The 17,574-nt window shown below is 40.6% G+C and overlaps 1 protein-coding gene across 2 annotated transcripts in view; it reads left to right on the forward strand.

Annotated features, from left to right (window-relative positions):
- Positions 1 to 16,511, forward strand: part of SLC17A8 (solute carrier family 17 member 8) — a 63,068-nt gene extending 46,557 nt beyond the window's left edge. For both annotated transcript variants that reach the window (XM_027107314.1, XM_027107313.1), the window contains 7 exons: positions 534 to 620; positions 979 to 1,118; positions 1,251 to 1,400; positions 2,380 to 2,512; positions 9,225 to 9,335; positions 14,001 to 14,128; positions 15,737 to 16,511. In XM_027107314.1, coding sequence (XP_026963115.1) covers positions 534 to 620; positions 979 to 1,118; positions 1,251 to 1,400; positions 2,380 to 2,512; positions 9,225 to 9,335; positions 14,001 to 14,128; positions 15,737 to 16,081 — 1,094 coding nt within the window. In that variant the 3' untranslated portion in view covers positions 16,082 to 16,511. The remainder of the gene's footprint in view (positions 1 to 533; positions 621 to 978; positions 1,119 to 1,250; positions 1,401 to 2,379; positions 2,513 to 9,224; positions 9,336 to 14,000; positions 14,129 to 15,736) is intronic.
- The last annotated feature ends 1,063 nt before the right edge of the window (positions 16,512 to 17,574 follow it).

Raw genomic sequence — 17,574 nt, forward strand, 5'->3', positions numbered from 1 at the left:
CAAAAAAAAAAAAAAAAAAAAAAAAATCGAGAGTCTAAAAGCATGATCCTTTCATAGTTTGAAGTCCCTCTTTTAAAGACCTAGGTGAATTATATCTCAATAAAGCTGGAAGAAAAAAAATTTTTAATAAATAAAGGCCACGGTGATAATCCTTCTGCTCTGTGAGCCCTGAGAGGTAGATACGTATGTTCCTTCACTTTCTGTCTTCTGCACCCAATATTGTGCCTGGGTGAATTTTTCAGAATTCTCTTAGATTTTTCTCATCCTTTCATTCCATTCTCTTGTAATTCCAAATCATGGTGCCTGAGCCATCTTTGTCTGATCCCTCCATGGTGTCTGGAGGAAGTTAAAGGGCATCCTGGTGAACTTTCTCTCCTGGAAGCCCTGTTTTGGGCACAGTGGGAGTTTGCCTGCTCCTCCTCGTGACTCCTGCACAGTTTGATTCATCCTCAGTTCGACCACATGAACTCTAAATGGTTTGAAAGGGCTTGCATGACGACTGGTAAGTTTCCCTCAACCTTTTCCCGTTCTAGGTTCCTACGCGGGGGCAGTGATTGCCATGCCGCTGGCCGGCGTGTTGGTACAGTACATGGGATGGGCCTCTGTCTTTTATATTTATGGTGAGTGATTTGATTTCACGAGTTCCCTTGGGTGACTCATAGAGGTGGTATTTTACTGTCTAATGGGGTTGGCTAAGAGTTTTCTGTATGAAAATAGAGATTACTAAGACAAGTTTATCATATAAATGGAATACTTGTCTAGCGATGATTCATTTAATGTTTATATGAAAGTTGAATTTAATGAGCAGAACATTATCTTTCTTTAAATACCAGTTAATAATAACAACAACGGAAAAATAAACCAAACACTTTCTCCTAGCTGAATATAGTGCCGTTTGAGAATACTTTGAAATTTGACAGATTTAGAGATGGAAGAAAATGAGACCGTATCATCAAGCCTTTTGTTTTTCAACTGCAGGTATATTTGGGATTATCTGGTACATGTTTTGGCTGTTGCAGGCCTATGAGTGTCCAGCAGTTCACCCAACAATATCCCATGAGGAAAGGACCTATATAGAGACAAGTATAGGAGAAGGAGCCAACTTGGTTAGTCTCAGTGTAAGTAGAGCCGGATGGATGAAGACTTGCCTCTTTTTTATGAGTATTTCTCTCAGTGATTGTGTTATCCTCCTAAGAAAAATAATCTGTCAGTATATTCACTAAAAATCCCACGGTATTTTTACTCCCTAGAAATTTAATACACCATGGAAAAAATTTTTTACATCGTTGCCGGTTTATGCAATCATTGTGGCAAATTTTTGCAGAAGCTGGACCTTTTACTTGCTGTTAATAAGTCAGCCTGCTTATTTTGAAGAGGTCTTTGGATTTGCAATAAGTAAGGTAAACACACAGTTGCTTCAAATGTTCTTGAAGTTTAAATCTCTTGCTTCTACTGAGAAAATCTTTGCATGATAAAATAAGTAAATTGCTGATCAAAATTCATAACGGTTCTGTGACACCTAATACCCTGGAGGTCAGACAAGTTATACATTCTATGCACAGTATACACAGCTATTTAATTTCTTCTTAGTAAGGATCAGAGCTGTATTAAGCTGCTTTTAAAGATTTGTATTATACCTGATCTCAAAGTGTTTTTGAAGCTGACTCAAGGACTGCATATTAGGCAAGGATCAAAAGACTTAAGGGTGAGAGGTTTTTTTGGGTTTTGTTTTGTTTTTTGTTTTTCCTGTAAATTATTCAGTGAGGAGCTGTAAGAACCTTAAAGCTCATTTTGCAGATCACGGTCATAGCGATAATGGCCAGAGCTTTGTATGGTTTAGAAAGATCTTTTTCAAAGTCCCCAGCCATTGCCATTAGGTTGTCTGTGTTTCAGGGAGGAAGAATGTGAATGGTAAAACATAAACTGTCATCATAAAAGAATTAAGCCTCCTTCCCGCAAGGGAAAGAACAGCAGCCTAGTAGAGGTAGATGTCTGCATGGCTACAGGTACTGTCAGAAGTGACCGTGGAAGAGCTAGCACAGCCCATAGTGGCTGCCATTGGAGAACACTCAGTCTGCGTCAAGTGTTTAACTACCATGTGCCGGGCACTCTGCTGCGTGCTGGGGCCTGTGATGAATAAAAGTCACCTCTGCCCTCAAGGAGCTTCCGATCTGATGGAGGAGACATTGGGTCTATCCTTAAAACCATTCATTCATTCATTGTTTATTTATTACAGAATTCAGGCCTACCTTGGTCCCGTATAATTAGATGATTAAATCTGATGGTGAGGGGTGCAGTGGAGATGGCAGGGGCAGGGAGTTAAGGAAGTACCTCTCTCAGAAGTAGCTAAAAATAGCTCATTGCTTCTTTTCATTCCAGGTGGGTCTCTTGTCAGCACTCCCACACATGGTTATGACAATCATTGTGCCTGTTGGAGGACAACTGGCTGATCATTTAAGAAGCAGAAAAATTTTGACCACAACTGCTGTCAGAAAAATCATGAACTGTGGAGGTACTGTGGATTTCATAGGTGGCTTAAGCAGCTTTTATAGAATGAGATGAAACTGAATTGCAGACCATATTTTGGAGTTTATGTCTAATCACTGAGCAGGATCTCAAAGGCTCCTAAGTCCATCCCCCAGTTGAGTGTCCATCACACCCCTGCCTAGTGGTCATTCAGCCTGTACTTGTGCAACCTGAGATACGACAACTTGGGAATTCCCTGGCGGTTAGGACTCTGTGCTCTCACCGCCAAGGGCCCGGGTTCAATCCCTGGTTGGGGAACTAAGATCCCACAAACCACGTGGCCAAAAAAGAAGAAGAAAAAGAAAAGAAATATTTTTAAAAAGAGAGAGATATGACAACTTATTTGATACATCAGTATACACTGGCAACTGCAGAAATGCTTCTTTCATCTACTCTTAAGCCAAAGCAACATGATTTCCTGGTATCTATCTGTTTATTTTTTATCTTTCCCATATATCCTTCCACAAATATAATCCTTTGCTTTTATAGTTTATTCCCTTATCTCCCCCTTCCCTTTCTACATATATACATGTTTTGGTAAGAAACATTAAAAAAGTATTTTCTCTGAATAGTTTTCTTTCTTCCCAACATATGCTTGTGCATGGGTGTACACACACACACACACACACACACACACACACACACACATACATACACACACACCATCCTCTTCCTTGTGTTATTTAGTTCCTGTTTCATGTTTTGATTTTGCAAAGATAAAATATAAGTTGGGCCATTTTCCAAAAGAGGTAGGTAAAAGTAACACGAACCCTTACAATGCTTACGACAGCTCACCTTTTTAAAACCCTCCACTTTCTCCTTATCTTTTTTGTTTTGCTTTTAAAATTAGCATTTAATGAACACTTTCCATGCCAGCCACTAAGCTAAATTCTTTACACATATTATTTTATTTAATCCTCATAACCACCCTGTGGAGCAAGTGCTGTTATGTATTAAACCCAATTTACAGTGAGGAAACTGGGGTATAATAAAGTGACTTGCTCAAGTGGCAGATCCTGTGCAAGATCCCAGGTCTGTCTGAGCTCATTGCCAAGGCTTACAGTCACTACTGCTATCTCTCCGGGGGACGGGGGCGGGGGGTGTCAGGGTGGGCAGGTGGGAGGTAGAGGACAGCGCCATCTATGGGTGAAAATTCATAACTGGGATATTAAGTTGAAAAGGAGGGAAGGGGGCACTGTGACTAGATTAGATGGGTCAGGGCCCTTTAGAAGTGAAGATCCTATGGAGGGATGCAAGAGCCAGCAGGCACGATCTCATCGCACAGCATCTCAGGAATAAAGTCTGATCAGGGAGATTGGGAATAACCTGTCAGCATCTGGGCTCCCAGGGGTTTGACTGCTGGCCCCAAGCAGGGATTTGGGGGCCTACCCTTGACTTGAACTTAAAGGTTGGCAGGTATGGGCTTGCTCTCTGATGGGCAGGAGGGGAAGCTCTGCGGCACTGCATTCATGATCCTCCCCAAGGCGGATGAGGTAGGCAGAATAATTTCCTCATCAAAGATGCCTATGTCCTAATTCCCAGAACTAGTGAATGTGTTTCCCTACACAGTAAAAGGAATTTTGCAGATGTGATTAAATTAAGGATCTTGAGATGGAGAGGTTATTTTGGATTATCTGTGTGTGCTCAACATAACTGCAAGGGTCCTTATAAGAGGAGGCATGAGGGTCAGAGTCAGAGATGGAGATGTGACAGTGGAGGCAAAGGTCGGAATGATGCAGCCACAAGCCAAGGAATGCAAGCAGACTCTAGAAGCTTCGAAAGTAAGAAGAGAGTTTCCCCAGAGCCTCCAAAAGGAATGCAACTCGCTGACACCCCCATTTTAGCTCTGTAGGACCCATTTCAGACTTCTGACCTCTAGCACTGTACGATAAAAAAGTTGTGCTGTCTTAAGTCACTAAGGTTGTGGTCATTTGTTATAGTAGCAATCAGAAACTTAAATAGTAGTCAGAGTACCACTCCTCTAATTATCAGATTCTGTTCCAGCTGAATAGCCCTCCATACCAGGCCCTGAATATATCTTGCTGTCTCTGACTTTGCTCATGCCCTTTCCCTTTACTGTGAGCTCTGCTCACCTTCACCAATCAACCCAGTCCTCCCCACACAGCCTACTACATCAGCTCAAGTCTTTTCACTTGTGTTTTGTTAAGGCTACCTCAGCCTCCAGTGAATGCTCCTTCTGTCTATACACTTGGTTGACAACTCATCATGTACTGCCTTATTACAGCTCGCGCAGGAAAGTATTTTAGGCAGAGGGGATAGCATGTGCAACGGCCCTGAGGCAGACATGACTGTGACATATTAGAGAACAGAAGGAAGGAAAGTCAGAATGGTCGGTGCTTGATGAGTGAGGTGGAGTGTGACATTGAGGGGATCAGAGTGCACAGCTGGGGCCAGATCACGGGAGGCCTTGTAGACAGACCTACGTGGAGCTTGGGTTTTACTTGAGATGCATTGGGAAGCAAATGGAGGGTTTAAAGGAGGGAAAGGGACAAGATCTGATTTACGCTTTCAAATCAAAACAATAGAACTTAGAGTAAAAGAAGGGAAACTAGCTAAGAGGCTATTTCAGTCGTTCCATGGAAAGAAGATGGTGGCTTGACCTAAAGTAGTGTCAGTGGAGGTGGACACTGAAGTGGATGGATTTCTAAATTCCATGAGCCTTACTTTCTTCTTCTTTAATATCTGAATATAATATTTACCTCAGATGATTGTTATGATTGTTATGATTGTAAATGGGACAACGTATGTATGCACCCAGCATGAGCTCAGCAAACAGAATGTTCTTGACATATTTTAGTGCCTTTTTCTTCTCTTGTGTTCAAGACACTGACAAAACAGAAATTTTCCAAAGGAAGCATTCAATAAGTATATGCTATTCAATCATATTTCCCATGGCCAAAAATATGCAACTTCTAAACCTAGAACTTGAAAGAAAATTCTGTGTTTAAACTCTACCTGTACAACCTCTTCTAAAGACAGATGCCTTGAAGACCCTAACAACATTTTCATAGGAATGTCTTGTTCATATTTAATTTTTCCTCAATCACCTTTGCCATTGTTTCTTCATAATTAGTAGTTTAGGTGGTGGTGACAACTCTCAAATATTTTAAATCCTTGAGAGTAAATCCTTTTTTTTTCTTATTTCTTTTTTTTTTTTGGCAGAAACTAGAATGCATTCATAGAATCTCCCCAGCCTCTATCCCATCTTAAAAAGAAAAAAAATCTCTTCACATGTCTATTCATGTCATTTTATATTTTGACATAGCAGAACCAGTGGGATATACATAGAAAAAAATTTTTTAAAGACCATGCTTATCCCACCTTGCTTAAACACAGAGATGCTGCATTAGAGATAAACAGAGTTTTGTGCCATCACTGAATAAGCCAGATTGATTTGGATACAATGAAGCACTTACATGATCTTCTAGAGAATTTTAGTTGGTTTCATATTTTCTAAGCCAAAACACAGAGGACGTTTCTCATCTGAGAAAGATCACGCATTGTGTGGAGTCTTCCGCCTCCTTCTTTTCTTTCCATAGACAAGAGATATTTGCTGCTAGAATCATTTAAAGCAAACAGATCACCTTAAGACATGATGCTCTAGTTCATTCTGAATCAGGACACATTTCCAAGATCCTCAAAGACAGATGTCAAATCCTTATACCTCCCTCTGTATTACATGGAAAGCGTGAGTGAGGTCAAAAATTCTAGTCTGGCCGAATCAGTTGCCTGTGTGAACTTCAGGTGAGATGAAAAAATTTCTCAGGCCTTTTAATCCTTGTTCTATTTTTCTTGTCAGCTCTGAATAGGTTCACTTTCCAGGATCTCTTGATTACCCATGAAGTTCAAATTTTATCCTTCAGCTCCTGAAACGTACAGTTCTATGTTTAGCATTTTCACTGTAGATAGGAACCATTTAGGCTCTTAAATGGTTTTTCTTTCTTTGAAAGTCTACTATTTGGCAAAGGTCTTTTTTTTCCTTAGAGATGAATCAGTGTATCATTTGTAGCTTTTCTTCTTCACGTGTCTTTATTCTAATTCTTTGGGGGAATTAACTTTCTAGTACCACTTTGTTGAAAGTGTTAAAGGAAGTTTCAGCCATGTGCCTTGCTGCTTAAGACAGGCCACTTCTAAAACACAAATAGTTAGTATACAAAACACTAGTAGTTTTTCCTTATGTATAATTTAAACTGTTGAAACAAAATTAATAACAAGTAGTAATGGTATAAAGTCCACAGTTTTTTTAATTTTTATTTATTTATTAAAAATTTTAAAATGTTTTCATACAATTTTTAAAGGTTACTTTCCATTTATAGTTGTTACAAAATATTGACTACTTTCCCCTTGTTGTATAATACATCCTTGAACCTATCTTACACCCAATAGTTTGCACCTTCTACTCCCCCATCCTTACATTGCCCCTCCCTCCCCACCCATTGGTAACCACTAGTTTGTTCTCTATATGAGTGAGTCTGTAAAGCCCACAGTTTAAAAAGCACCTCTGCACCCGTAATTGCATTGATTTTCTTTAGATGACCAAGTAAAACAATTATTGAGGCTTGCCCTATTTCTATGATAGTTTTGAAGAAATGGACTCAGACAGGTAAGCAAATTACCAAGGTTTACAAAAAGTGCTTTAGCTTGTGTTTTAACTTGTCTTGGTTTTCCTTTCTTTCCTTCACATTAATTCATCAAGCATTATTTATCGAGTTCCCACTACATACAGGCTCTGTGCTATATATATGGTACCTTCCCTGGATAATATCACAGTTTTGTCAGGGAGGCAGAAATACAAATGAAAAACTACAAGGCAATGTTGAAAAGCTCTATAAAATGAGTAAGAGTGAGATGTCAACTTTACTGGTGGGTGAGCGGCAGGGTTATCAGGAAAGCTTCCTAAAGGAAGCAATATTTGAGCTGGACTTTAAAGAATAGTAAGATTTCTCCAGAAAAGAGAAGTGCTGGGAGGAGAGTACGGCAGGTGAAGGAACAGTCTGTGGAAATACATTATGGGCACAAAACAGTGCTGCGATCAGAAACAGCGGATAGATCTGTGTGACAACAGGGGGCTTTCTACGGGCTACAGGTGCTGAGCAAGGAGGTGAGGATGGCTGAAGATGAAGCTGGAACCGCAGGAGGGATTTATTATACAGCATTGTACTCATAATACGTAACCATTGACAAGGGTTTTAAGCAAAGGGGCAACTGATCAGATTTGTGGTTTAGAAAGATAATCTAGAGAATGGATCAGAGGAAAAAGAGATGGGAAGACCAATACAGTAAAGAGGTTATTGAAGTTGTCCAGGTGAGAGATAGTGGCGCCCAGAACTAAGACAATGGCAGAGGAGGGGAAAGCAGAGGTCGGATTTGACAGATATTTCTGAGGCCAAACCCATGGATTCTTATCTTATGTGAAAGCTGAGGAAGAGGAAGAAGTCCAAGATGATTCTGAGATTTCTGCATTGGACTTTTGGTTACCATTTGTTGAGCTGTGCCCATGGCCGACGATCACGCTCAACACCTTATATACCCAATTTCACTTAACCTTCCAATGTTCCAAGGTTGTATTATGAGCTCCATTTGGTGGGGGAGATGAGGAATCTAAGAGGTGAGGTGACTTGTCCAAGATCACACAATTTGTGATTCTGAGATGGAATCTGAACCCGGGCCCATCTGACAAAGTCTGGGTTCTAAACACAGGTGGATAGAAGTTTAATTTAGAGAAGAAGAAAGAGTGTGGTGGTAGTTTGCTTTGTTTCCGAGTGAAAGTAGGGGAACAGAGACTTGATGTGGGCCTGTTGTCTTTGAGGTAACTCAAAGGACAAATGTGTGGTGATGTCTGGAATCAGCAGATGGTCCCCAGTATGAAGCATCATTTCATTGTCTTCTACCTCCCAGGGTACTTCATGTCCCTGGAAATGGTATTCATATCATCTTTCGGTCTGCTATCGGCTGAATGTGTGTGTGTGTGTGTGTGTGTGTGTGTGTGTGTGTGTGTGTCTGTGTGTTGATGAGAAGGACCATCTTCATAACTTCCTTACTCTTTTTTATTGTGCTGGATTCACTTATTCTGAATGAAAGGAACAGAAAGTACTTTTGTCCTGCTGTATTTTCTGTGCAAATATCTCGTGGCGTTATACAGAGGCCTGAGAGCTTGGCAAACTTCTGAAAGGGAAGATTCTGCCTTATGCTTTACAAGTGGTGAGACTCTGCTTTTTGTTTCAGATATTCACTACAGCTTTCTAGTCACCTTTGGCAATAATAATATTTTATTTTTTAATTTTATTTTTATTTCATTTTTCTGTGAGAGACCCTCACTTATGTAATCAAAGGAGAGTCACTGATGGTTTTAGTATTTAGAAATGTCAGGGGGAACTACCCATGAAGAACGGATAATAAACATCCCTCATCCCACGGGCATCATCGTACCTCCTGGGACCATTCAGTGTTCAAAGTCCACCAGGAAAATGTTGGAAGGCTCACAGAACACCTGGGTAATATTAGCATCGTCATGTAGTCAAGAAACACCCCAATAAGATTGTAGATATTGTGCCAGAATGTATGTACTAAAAACTTGGGTCCATGGAAATAAAAACAGATTCTTATCTGATAAGTTCATGAACTTGGGCTGATTGACATGAAAATGACTTTTTCCCCCCTGCTGTTTCCATTTGCAGGTTTTGGCATGGAGGCAACCTTACTCCTTGTGGTTGGCTTTTCACATACCAAAGGGGTGGCTATCTCCTTTCTGGTGCTTGCCGTAGGATTCAGTGGTTTTGCTATTTCAGGTAAAGTGTCCTTTGGGTTTCCCAATCTTTTCCATAGATCCAGCAAGACTTGGGAGGAAGAAAGGAAAAGATATTGTAGCATCTTCCTTTGGTAGCCAAGCCATTCCCAAGGGTCAGGGCCACTGGTAGAGACTTTCACCTAGTGGGGATGGTTTTGTCAGATCACTGAGAACCAGGCTTAGTAGCGCAGTCAAGCTGGAATTGTTGATACTTTCTCCATCTTGGAAACAAACAACGTGCAGGCGCTGCCTCTGGGGCATGGGCAGCACGTGTGTTGCTGGATGAAGTGACACCTTCATACTTCAGAACCAGGTCACCCTAACTAACGGAGGCTCTCGTGACCTTTTCAATCCTCACCTCCTATTGGAGAGCTGCTGATATTAACTCAAAAGTCAAACGATGTAGTCATTTGACATATAGTCATAGAATCAGAAGTTTTTAAGGGTGGAACTCTTCTTTAGATTTTTGTCTACTCCGAGGCTTTCATTTTCCAAACAAGGAAATTCAGGTCCAGAGAGGTGATGTGACTTTCTAAACAGGCGAGAGCAGGAAGTAAAAATAATAATGGTGATGATGAGAGCTAACATTGATCAGGCACAAACTCTGTGCCGGGCACTGTTCAAAGCCCACTCTGTGTATTAATCCCTGTCATTCTCACAGCTACCCTAAGGGCTATCAGTCTCCCATTTTACCGGAGCAGAAACCAGCCTACTGTGTGAGAGGTCACAGGGCTAGCATATCATGTCTTACAGACTTCAGAAGCTCCCTATGCAAAACTGGGTGAAAAAGTAAAACTCAGTTTTTTTTTCTAACTTTAAAAACATATTGTAGGACTAAAAAGTGTCATTTACAGAACACGTTACATATATTGCATCTATCTGACAAAATTATGAAGCAAATGATATTACCATTATTTTACTGAGGAGCAAATTAAAATTCAGGAAAACTGGGGACTTTCCTATTGTCACACAATTGGTAGCAAAGGAAGAACTAAGGTGCAGTCCTGCCAGGCTTCGTGTCTGTGCTCTTTCCACAATTCTGGGCTGTCTTAAAGATCAAACAGGGTGCTAACATCCCAGAACAGAAAAACATGGAACCTCTGGTCTAAACTAACATAAAACGGGGACTTGATCTTCTCAAAATACAGTTGACCCTTGAACGATGTGGGGGTTAGGGGTGCTGACCCCCAGCACAGTTGAAAATCCGCCTATACCCTGTAGTCGGCCCTCTGTATAAGATGTTCCTCTGCATCCTGGGTTTTGCTGTATCCTCAATTTCTCATCTGAGGATTCAATCAACCACAGATCCCGTAGTCCTGTGGTATATACTACTGAAAAACGAATCCGCCTGTAAGTGGACCCATGCAGCCCAAACTTGCTTTGTTCAAGGGTCAACTGTAAATAGAGCTGATACATAGTTAAATTAGGAAAAAATGTCTGCATTAAAAGTAGCTTGCAGCTAACAACGGGTTTGGGGATGCAGAGACCTGGGTTTAAGGGCCCTCTTTACTACTTACTATTTATAAAAGAAAAAAAATGCTAAGTTATTTACATCCTCAAGCCTCAAGTTTCCTCATCTAGAGATTGGAGCAATGTAACGGCAACTTCATAGGGTTGTGGGAGATTGCAATGAGCTGAGATCATTCATTTATTCACTCACACTTCCCAAGAGACAGACGCTGTTCTTGGCACTGGGAATATTGCAGGGAAAAAAAAAAATTAAAGATTCTGTCCTCATAAAGTTTACATTCTAGTGGAAATAAAGCATTAGAAGATCTTAGCCCAGTACCAGATGCATAAGACAATTAATAAATATTCACTATTGTTGTTCAATTATTATTTAATCTAGTCCAGTGCTTCTCAAAATTTAGTGTGAATACGAATCACCTTAGGATCTCGCAAAATGCAGATTCTGATTTAGTAGGTCCAGAGTGGTGCCTGAGGTCCTGCATTTCTAACAAGTTCCCCAGTGATGTTGTTGCCGCTGATCAATAGTCCATACTTTGAGTAGCAAGGATAGAGCAGTAATGACTTGTTTCTAGTAGGATGTTAAGGAACACCTTTCTTTGATAGCCCTGTGATGCAAAAGAAATTCATATCCTCCTGTTCCCAGAGATATTGAAATATTCAGGCTCATATTGTCCCCAGATTGCCAATTAAGCCACAATCAGAAGGAGAGAAATCCAACAGCCCAAATCACAGCAGCTGCCACTTTTTTTTTTTTTCCCAGCACTTACTCAATGCTGGCCACTTTTTAGATATAATCTCATTTAATCTCTGTAGCAGCCTGATGAGAAGGGTATTGCTATGTTCATTTTGTCAGTGACAACACTGATGCTTGGAAACGTGACTTAACTTACGCAGATAAATTAAGTAATTAGGATTGGAATAAAGGTTTATCTGATCCATCAGTGAGACTATGGGAGGGATTATGGTCATGGGGATGATGATTCCTTAGGATCTGCTATCTGCCAACTTTATAAGGAGTTAATAAGGATGCCAGGGAAGACTTGCTCCGCTTAGGAACTGATTCTGGACAAAAGAGCTGAGACCGGTGAGATTAGAAAGATACAAGGGATGGAAAGTGCTCAATATAAAATGTATAAATTTGTTGAAATCTTTTGGATGTGAATCTGTTATTTCAAGTGGCTTACATTAATATTTTCTCAGACGTACTTGGGTGTTAAGAGCAAACCCAAATGTGTATTTTTTGTTAAAGAGCTCTGCTTTATAACTTTGTAATAAAGTTTCAATATAGAAAAAAACAAAAACAAAAACGAAGGATGGGTGATGCCTGCTTTAGAAAATGTCATATGTAGAGAAGACTGACTCTCCCAACTTGTGTGTAACTTACTTTGTGTGCCTGCTTCAAAAAAATCTATCAATGTCTCAGTTTCTCAACAATTTTCCCCCCAAACATCAGTATTGTGCAGCTAGAAACCTAAACGGCTTTTCTGACATTGTTTTTAGCTGAACGCAAATGCCTAGGCTTTGTATCAGAATATAATACTCGCCAATCGTATTAATTGCTTCTTATCTCTGGGTTCTTTTCTAATAAAGTGTTTACCGCATTCAAATCAACAGTAAGATTAATTAATCTTGCAGCTGTTTTATATTCTGATTTTCTGCCACTTTGACCTGAAAGAGAAGGTATGTTTATTCCAGAAAGGTTTTCTCAAAATTCTCTCTGAATGGAGGTAGGAAAAAAAAAACAACCAGCCAATGTGCCAGATTAGGAAAAATATTTTTTTCAAATTCTGTTTTCAAGTTCTTTGCACAAAATAGAGAATTAAAAAGCAAGACCAAGGAAAATAAAAATATGAATAAACAAAACCTACAGCCCCCTGCTGTAATTTCAGAGCTCAAATTGGTAATTAATTAAACAACTATTTATTGAATGCCTACTATGTGCCAGACACTTTGCCAGCTCAGGGAAGATAGTGGTAAACAAGGCAGATGGATAACCAACCGTAAAGAACCTATATGTTGGCTTTCACCTCTATGTATCTATGTAATTAACATATATGATTTAACTTAATTCTTACAACAATTCTATAAGACTGATTATCCCAGTTTATAGGTGAAGAAGCTGAGGTTCAGAACGTTTAAATCCTTTGTCCAGGTTTGCATCTCAGTTAAGCTGCCAGGTTCGAGGTCTGTCTGACTCTAAAATGCACCCCTGGGCTATACTGGTAGAACTGGTTCCCAGTGCCTGATGCCTCCTCTTTCAAAGCCTTATTCCTCCTCTGCCTTCACTCCTCCTTCATCCCACTCATCCTTGTCTCCTGATAAGCAGATTAATAGTGAGGTGTTGGTGATTTATTATTTTACCACTCCTAGCAGAGTTATCTATAGATGGAAGACCTCAAAGAGAGGGGCTGCTTAGAAGTGGCGGCAACAGCAGAGGTAGTACTGGTGTTGGTAATCATGAGAGTAACCAGAGCCTAGCTGTCTGCCAAGAGCTCTCGCATACATATTTCCCCTGAGTCTCATCTCACAGCATCCTTATGAGTTAAGTAGTAACATTACCCCCAAATTAGAGATGAGGAAACAAAGTCCTAAAAAATGACTTGTTTAAGAGGTAGGAATAAGATTCGAATCCAGGTTTACAGACTCCAAATCAAGTATGTATGTAAAAGTGTTTTGAAAATTGCAGAGGATTCTGCCAATGTTTGTGTAAATCTTTCTTATCAAAAAGGAGCCCTTTCCATTATGCCATGTAGCTACTAAGGCAGACCTACCTATGGTGGCCTTTTGGGAGCGAGTTGAGAGCTAAGAGGGAGGATATTATGAGGCAGGGTTTGCTTCTAAGCACACTCTATGTGATCATGTGATTGTTTACTCTGAATAAATGTGATCCAGGCTTCGGGCTTTTCAGTATTGCCCCAAACACCATTATTTTGGGCTTCTAAGCCTAGAAGGTACAGGTGCCATAATTCTCCTCATGGAGAACCCATGGTAGTCATTGCTAGTCAATCATAGCATGTTTTTCTGCTATGTGCAGACACAGCCTGACAATCCTCAACCCAGCCTTTCCAGTAAAGGTATCCATTAGTTACATGTAGAGGAAATAGATTGATGAGAGTTGGGGAAAGCTAGTATTTTCCAAAATGTATTTGGAATTCTGTTCTTGAGTCTGATTTTGAGGTGTTTGGCTTCACTGTAGGTTTTAATGTCAACCACTTGGACATTGCCCCCCGCTATGCCAGCATTCTCATGGGGATCTCAAACGGAGTGGGAACCCTCTCTGGAATGATCTGTCCCCTCATTGTGGGCGCGATGACCAAGCACAAGGTAATGTTTTCCTTTGGGGCTGTGGGTTACAGTATCAGGGGACTGAAGTACTGCACAGACTCTCAAGGCCCTACCCCAGTCTGTGTAAATGTGTATGTCCTTCACCTGGCTGAGTCACTTGAACTTTTTTTTTTTTTAATTTCTTCTTCTTCTTTTAAAAAATTATTGTTTATTGATGGCAACAGGGCTGACTGACGTTTGGGTCTATGTTTCTTAAATTGAGAAATAAAAGGGGTCTGTGTGTGTGTGGAGGGGAGGTGTTAATACCATAGAATGTTTAGAGATACAAAGAAGAAACTGAGGTAATCAACTCAGGATAAATAAATTACCTGATTGCTTTATAATCATAAGTAATTAAACTTTACAGCCCATTTCCATTTAGCATGTTCCAGCATGAAAATATTAGTGCAGTTATACTTCCTTATTATGAAGAAAATAAACAAGACATTAATGACCCTTCCTAAGAACCTAAGCGGGTGTGGCACTAAGTCGTTACTGAATATTTGTGTATTTAGACTAGGGTGGGTGGCACAGGAAGATCCCAGATCCATCCAGAGTTCAGCCACAGGCCACATGGTTTCTTAATCCCTGTCTTTGAAAGGGTTTTAGATGCTGCTGTCTGCAAATAAACATTTCTTGATACTATGGAGTTTTTACCCAACAATTTTTTGTTGTTGGATTGCCTATTGCAAATATGACTTCAGAAATTCTCCAGCTTCTTGGAGAGGAAAGTGCGGGATAACTTTTCTTATCTTTTGATAGAAAAGGAAGGTGGTCTTTGGGGATTTTATAGGCAGAGGATCCGCGCTTTGTCTGTTCATGAGATGAAAGGATTGGTAATATGATCATTAAATCTCAGATACCGTCTGCTCCTAACTTTAAACACAAATTCCCGTTATTTTTAATACAGTATATTTTCATAGAAATTATGATTATAATTAAGCTGTTGACAGTCAATACTGAGCATTTTCATGGCTCAAATTGTCATGTATCCAAAGCAAGAGGGAGACCTCTGATGTTTACAACGGTGGGTTCCTAAGGCAAGTTTAATTTAACCTATTATGTGAGTGGAAACCTCACTTGTATATTTAGAAGAGCTGTGAAGGGGTGCAGCAAGGAGTTTACAGGATGTTTATTTTGTAAATATTTTTCTAAATTAAAAAAATGCATATTCATTGTAGTCTTGACTTTCATGTTTTATTTATTTATTTATTTACTTATTTTGTGGTACGCGGGCCTCTCACTGTTGTGGCCTCTCCCGTTGCGGAGCACAGGCTCCGGACGCGCAGGCTCAGCGGCCATGGCTCACGGGCCCGGCCACTCCGCGGCATGTGGGATCTTCCCGGATCGGGGCACGAACCCACGTCCCTTGCATCGGCAGGCGGACTCTCAACCACTGCGCCACCAGGGAAGCCCCTTAACTTTCGTTTTTAAACACTCAAATTCCGTTTGGGTCCTGGGCATGCTTCTGCCACATGTCTTCCGGAGAAGCACAGCATTTGCCTTTGGGGTGACCAAGTGCTTTTGTCCCAATGGAGACCTCCAGAAGATACTGTTAATCTCTGTTTTTGGTTCAAATATTAATTGGTACCGTGTTTCCTTGTTTAGACCCGTGAGGAATGGCAGAATGTGTTCCTCATAGCTGCCCTGGTGCACTACAGTGGCGTGATCTTCTATGGGGTCTTTGCTTCTGGGGAGAAACAGGAGTGGGCTGACCCTGAGAACCTTTCTGAGGAGAAGTGCGGAATCATTGACAACGATGAATTAGCCGAGGAGATAGAACTCAACCATGAGAGTTTCACGAGTCCCAAAAAGAAGATGTCCTATGGAGCTACCACCCAGAATTGTGAAGCCCAGAGGAAGGAATGGAGCGGACAGAGAGGAGCGACTCTTGATGAGGAAGAGCCGGCATCCTACCAGAATGAAGACGGAAACTTCTCAGATACATCCTAATGTCTGAGGGGCACTTCTGGCTCCTCCTCACTTTAGAACCAGAAAGTATCCATACCTATTGCTTTCTATTGCCAGAGGGTCAACTCTAGGGACACTGGATGTGGGGTAGGGGAGAGGAGGTTTACCTAGCAATAGGGGAAAGATAGATATTTTCTTGCAATGACAACCTGCTCTAAGTTGATAAAATGGGTGGCTATAATGTTTTTGATTGGCAGTTGACTCTTCTCTCTAAGAACTAAACGTATTCAGGAAAGAATGACTAGAAATATAAGAAAGACAATACCATGTTTTTCAAAGAAAAGTGGAAGGAAATGGGAATATTTGGCCTGGAGGAGAGAAAACAATAGTTGCCACTACATTTCTGAGAGCAGCCATGCAGAGGAGGGTTCCCTACTCCTAATAAAGGCCACGGCTTACAAAGGCCCTGTATTGTGCCAGGTACTTTATAACATTCTCATTTAATCTCCACACCACTATGACATACATTTTTTTTTTTTTTTTTTTTTGCGGTACGCGGGCCTCTCACTGTTGTGGCCTCTCCTGTTGCGGAGCACAGGCTCCGGACACACAGGCCCAGCGGCCATGGCTCACGGGCCCAGCCGCTCCGCGGCATGTGGGATCTTCCCAGACCAGGGCACGAACCCGCGTCCCCTGCATCAGCAGGCGGACTCTCAACCACTGCGCCACCAGGGAAGCCCTGACATACATTTTTTATCCCCATTTTACAACTAAGGAAATGAAAGCAACAGGAGATTGACTTGCCCAAGGTCATTCTGCCACGGACAGTGCTGAGATTGGTGGAATCCAAAATAGGTGGCAGTTTTGGAGAAGAACGTTTCACTTCAGATTAGAGAAGACATTTTTAATAATGAAAACTGAAAATGGAGTGGGTTGTCATGTGGATAATTCCCTATTTTAGCAGGCATGGGGGATGGAAAACATTTGGGTTGATGTGTCGGAGAGCGCTCAAATATTGTGTGAGAGACTGGGTTCAAAGACCTTTGGGGCCCTAGGTGGTCTGAAGAGCCAAATGATTCTATGAATACATAGTTTTTCTAAATAATAAGGGTTACAGACTGTATGAGAGATTCAAATAGGTTAAACAAAGAAAAATAAAAAGCTAAGCAACACAGCAAATTTCCAGGAATCTGATGGTCAGAATGGTGAGAAGAACTAAATTTCAACCCTTCATAATATCAAGAATGTGTTTAAATAACGTCCCAAATTACTTGTAAATCTTTAAGACGTTTACTAATTTAAGAAGTTGGTTCATGCATTTTATTAGGTAAAATTCTCTTAGAAGAGTCCTCTGTTTTAAAAAATGTATGTCTTTAGCCATTTCTGCTGGTGATATTAGGAAATTTGATCGAATTATACAAAATTATGATTGAAATATTCCTAATGACTCTACTTGGAATGATATTCAGTGAAACCACAATAATACAGCATTAGTTAAACAGTGAAATACTACAATGTAAACATCTGGGACAACT

Source organism: Aethalodelphis obliquidens, unplaced genomic scaffold (genome assembly GCF_003676395.1).
Source record: "Aethalodelphis obliquidens isolate GAN/ISIS:26980383/991018 unplaced genomic scaffold, ASM367639v1 scaffold8, whole genome shotgun sequence".
Lineage (NCBI taxonomy): Eukaryota > Metazoa > Chordata > Mammalia > Artiodactyla > Delphinidae > Aethalodelphis > Aethalodelphis obliquidens.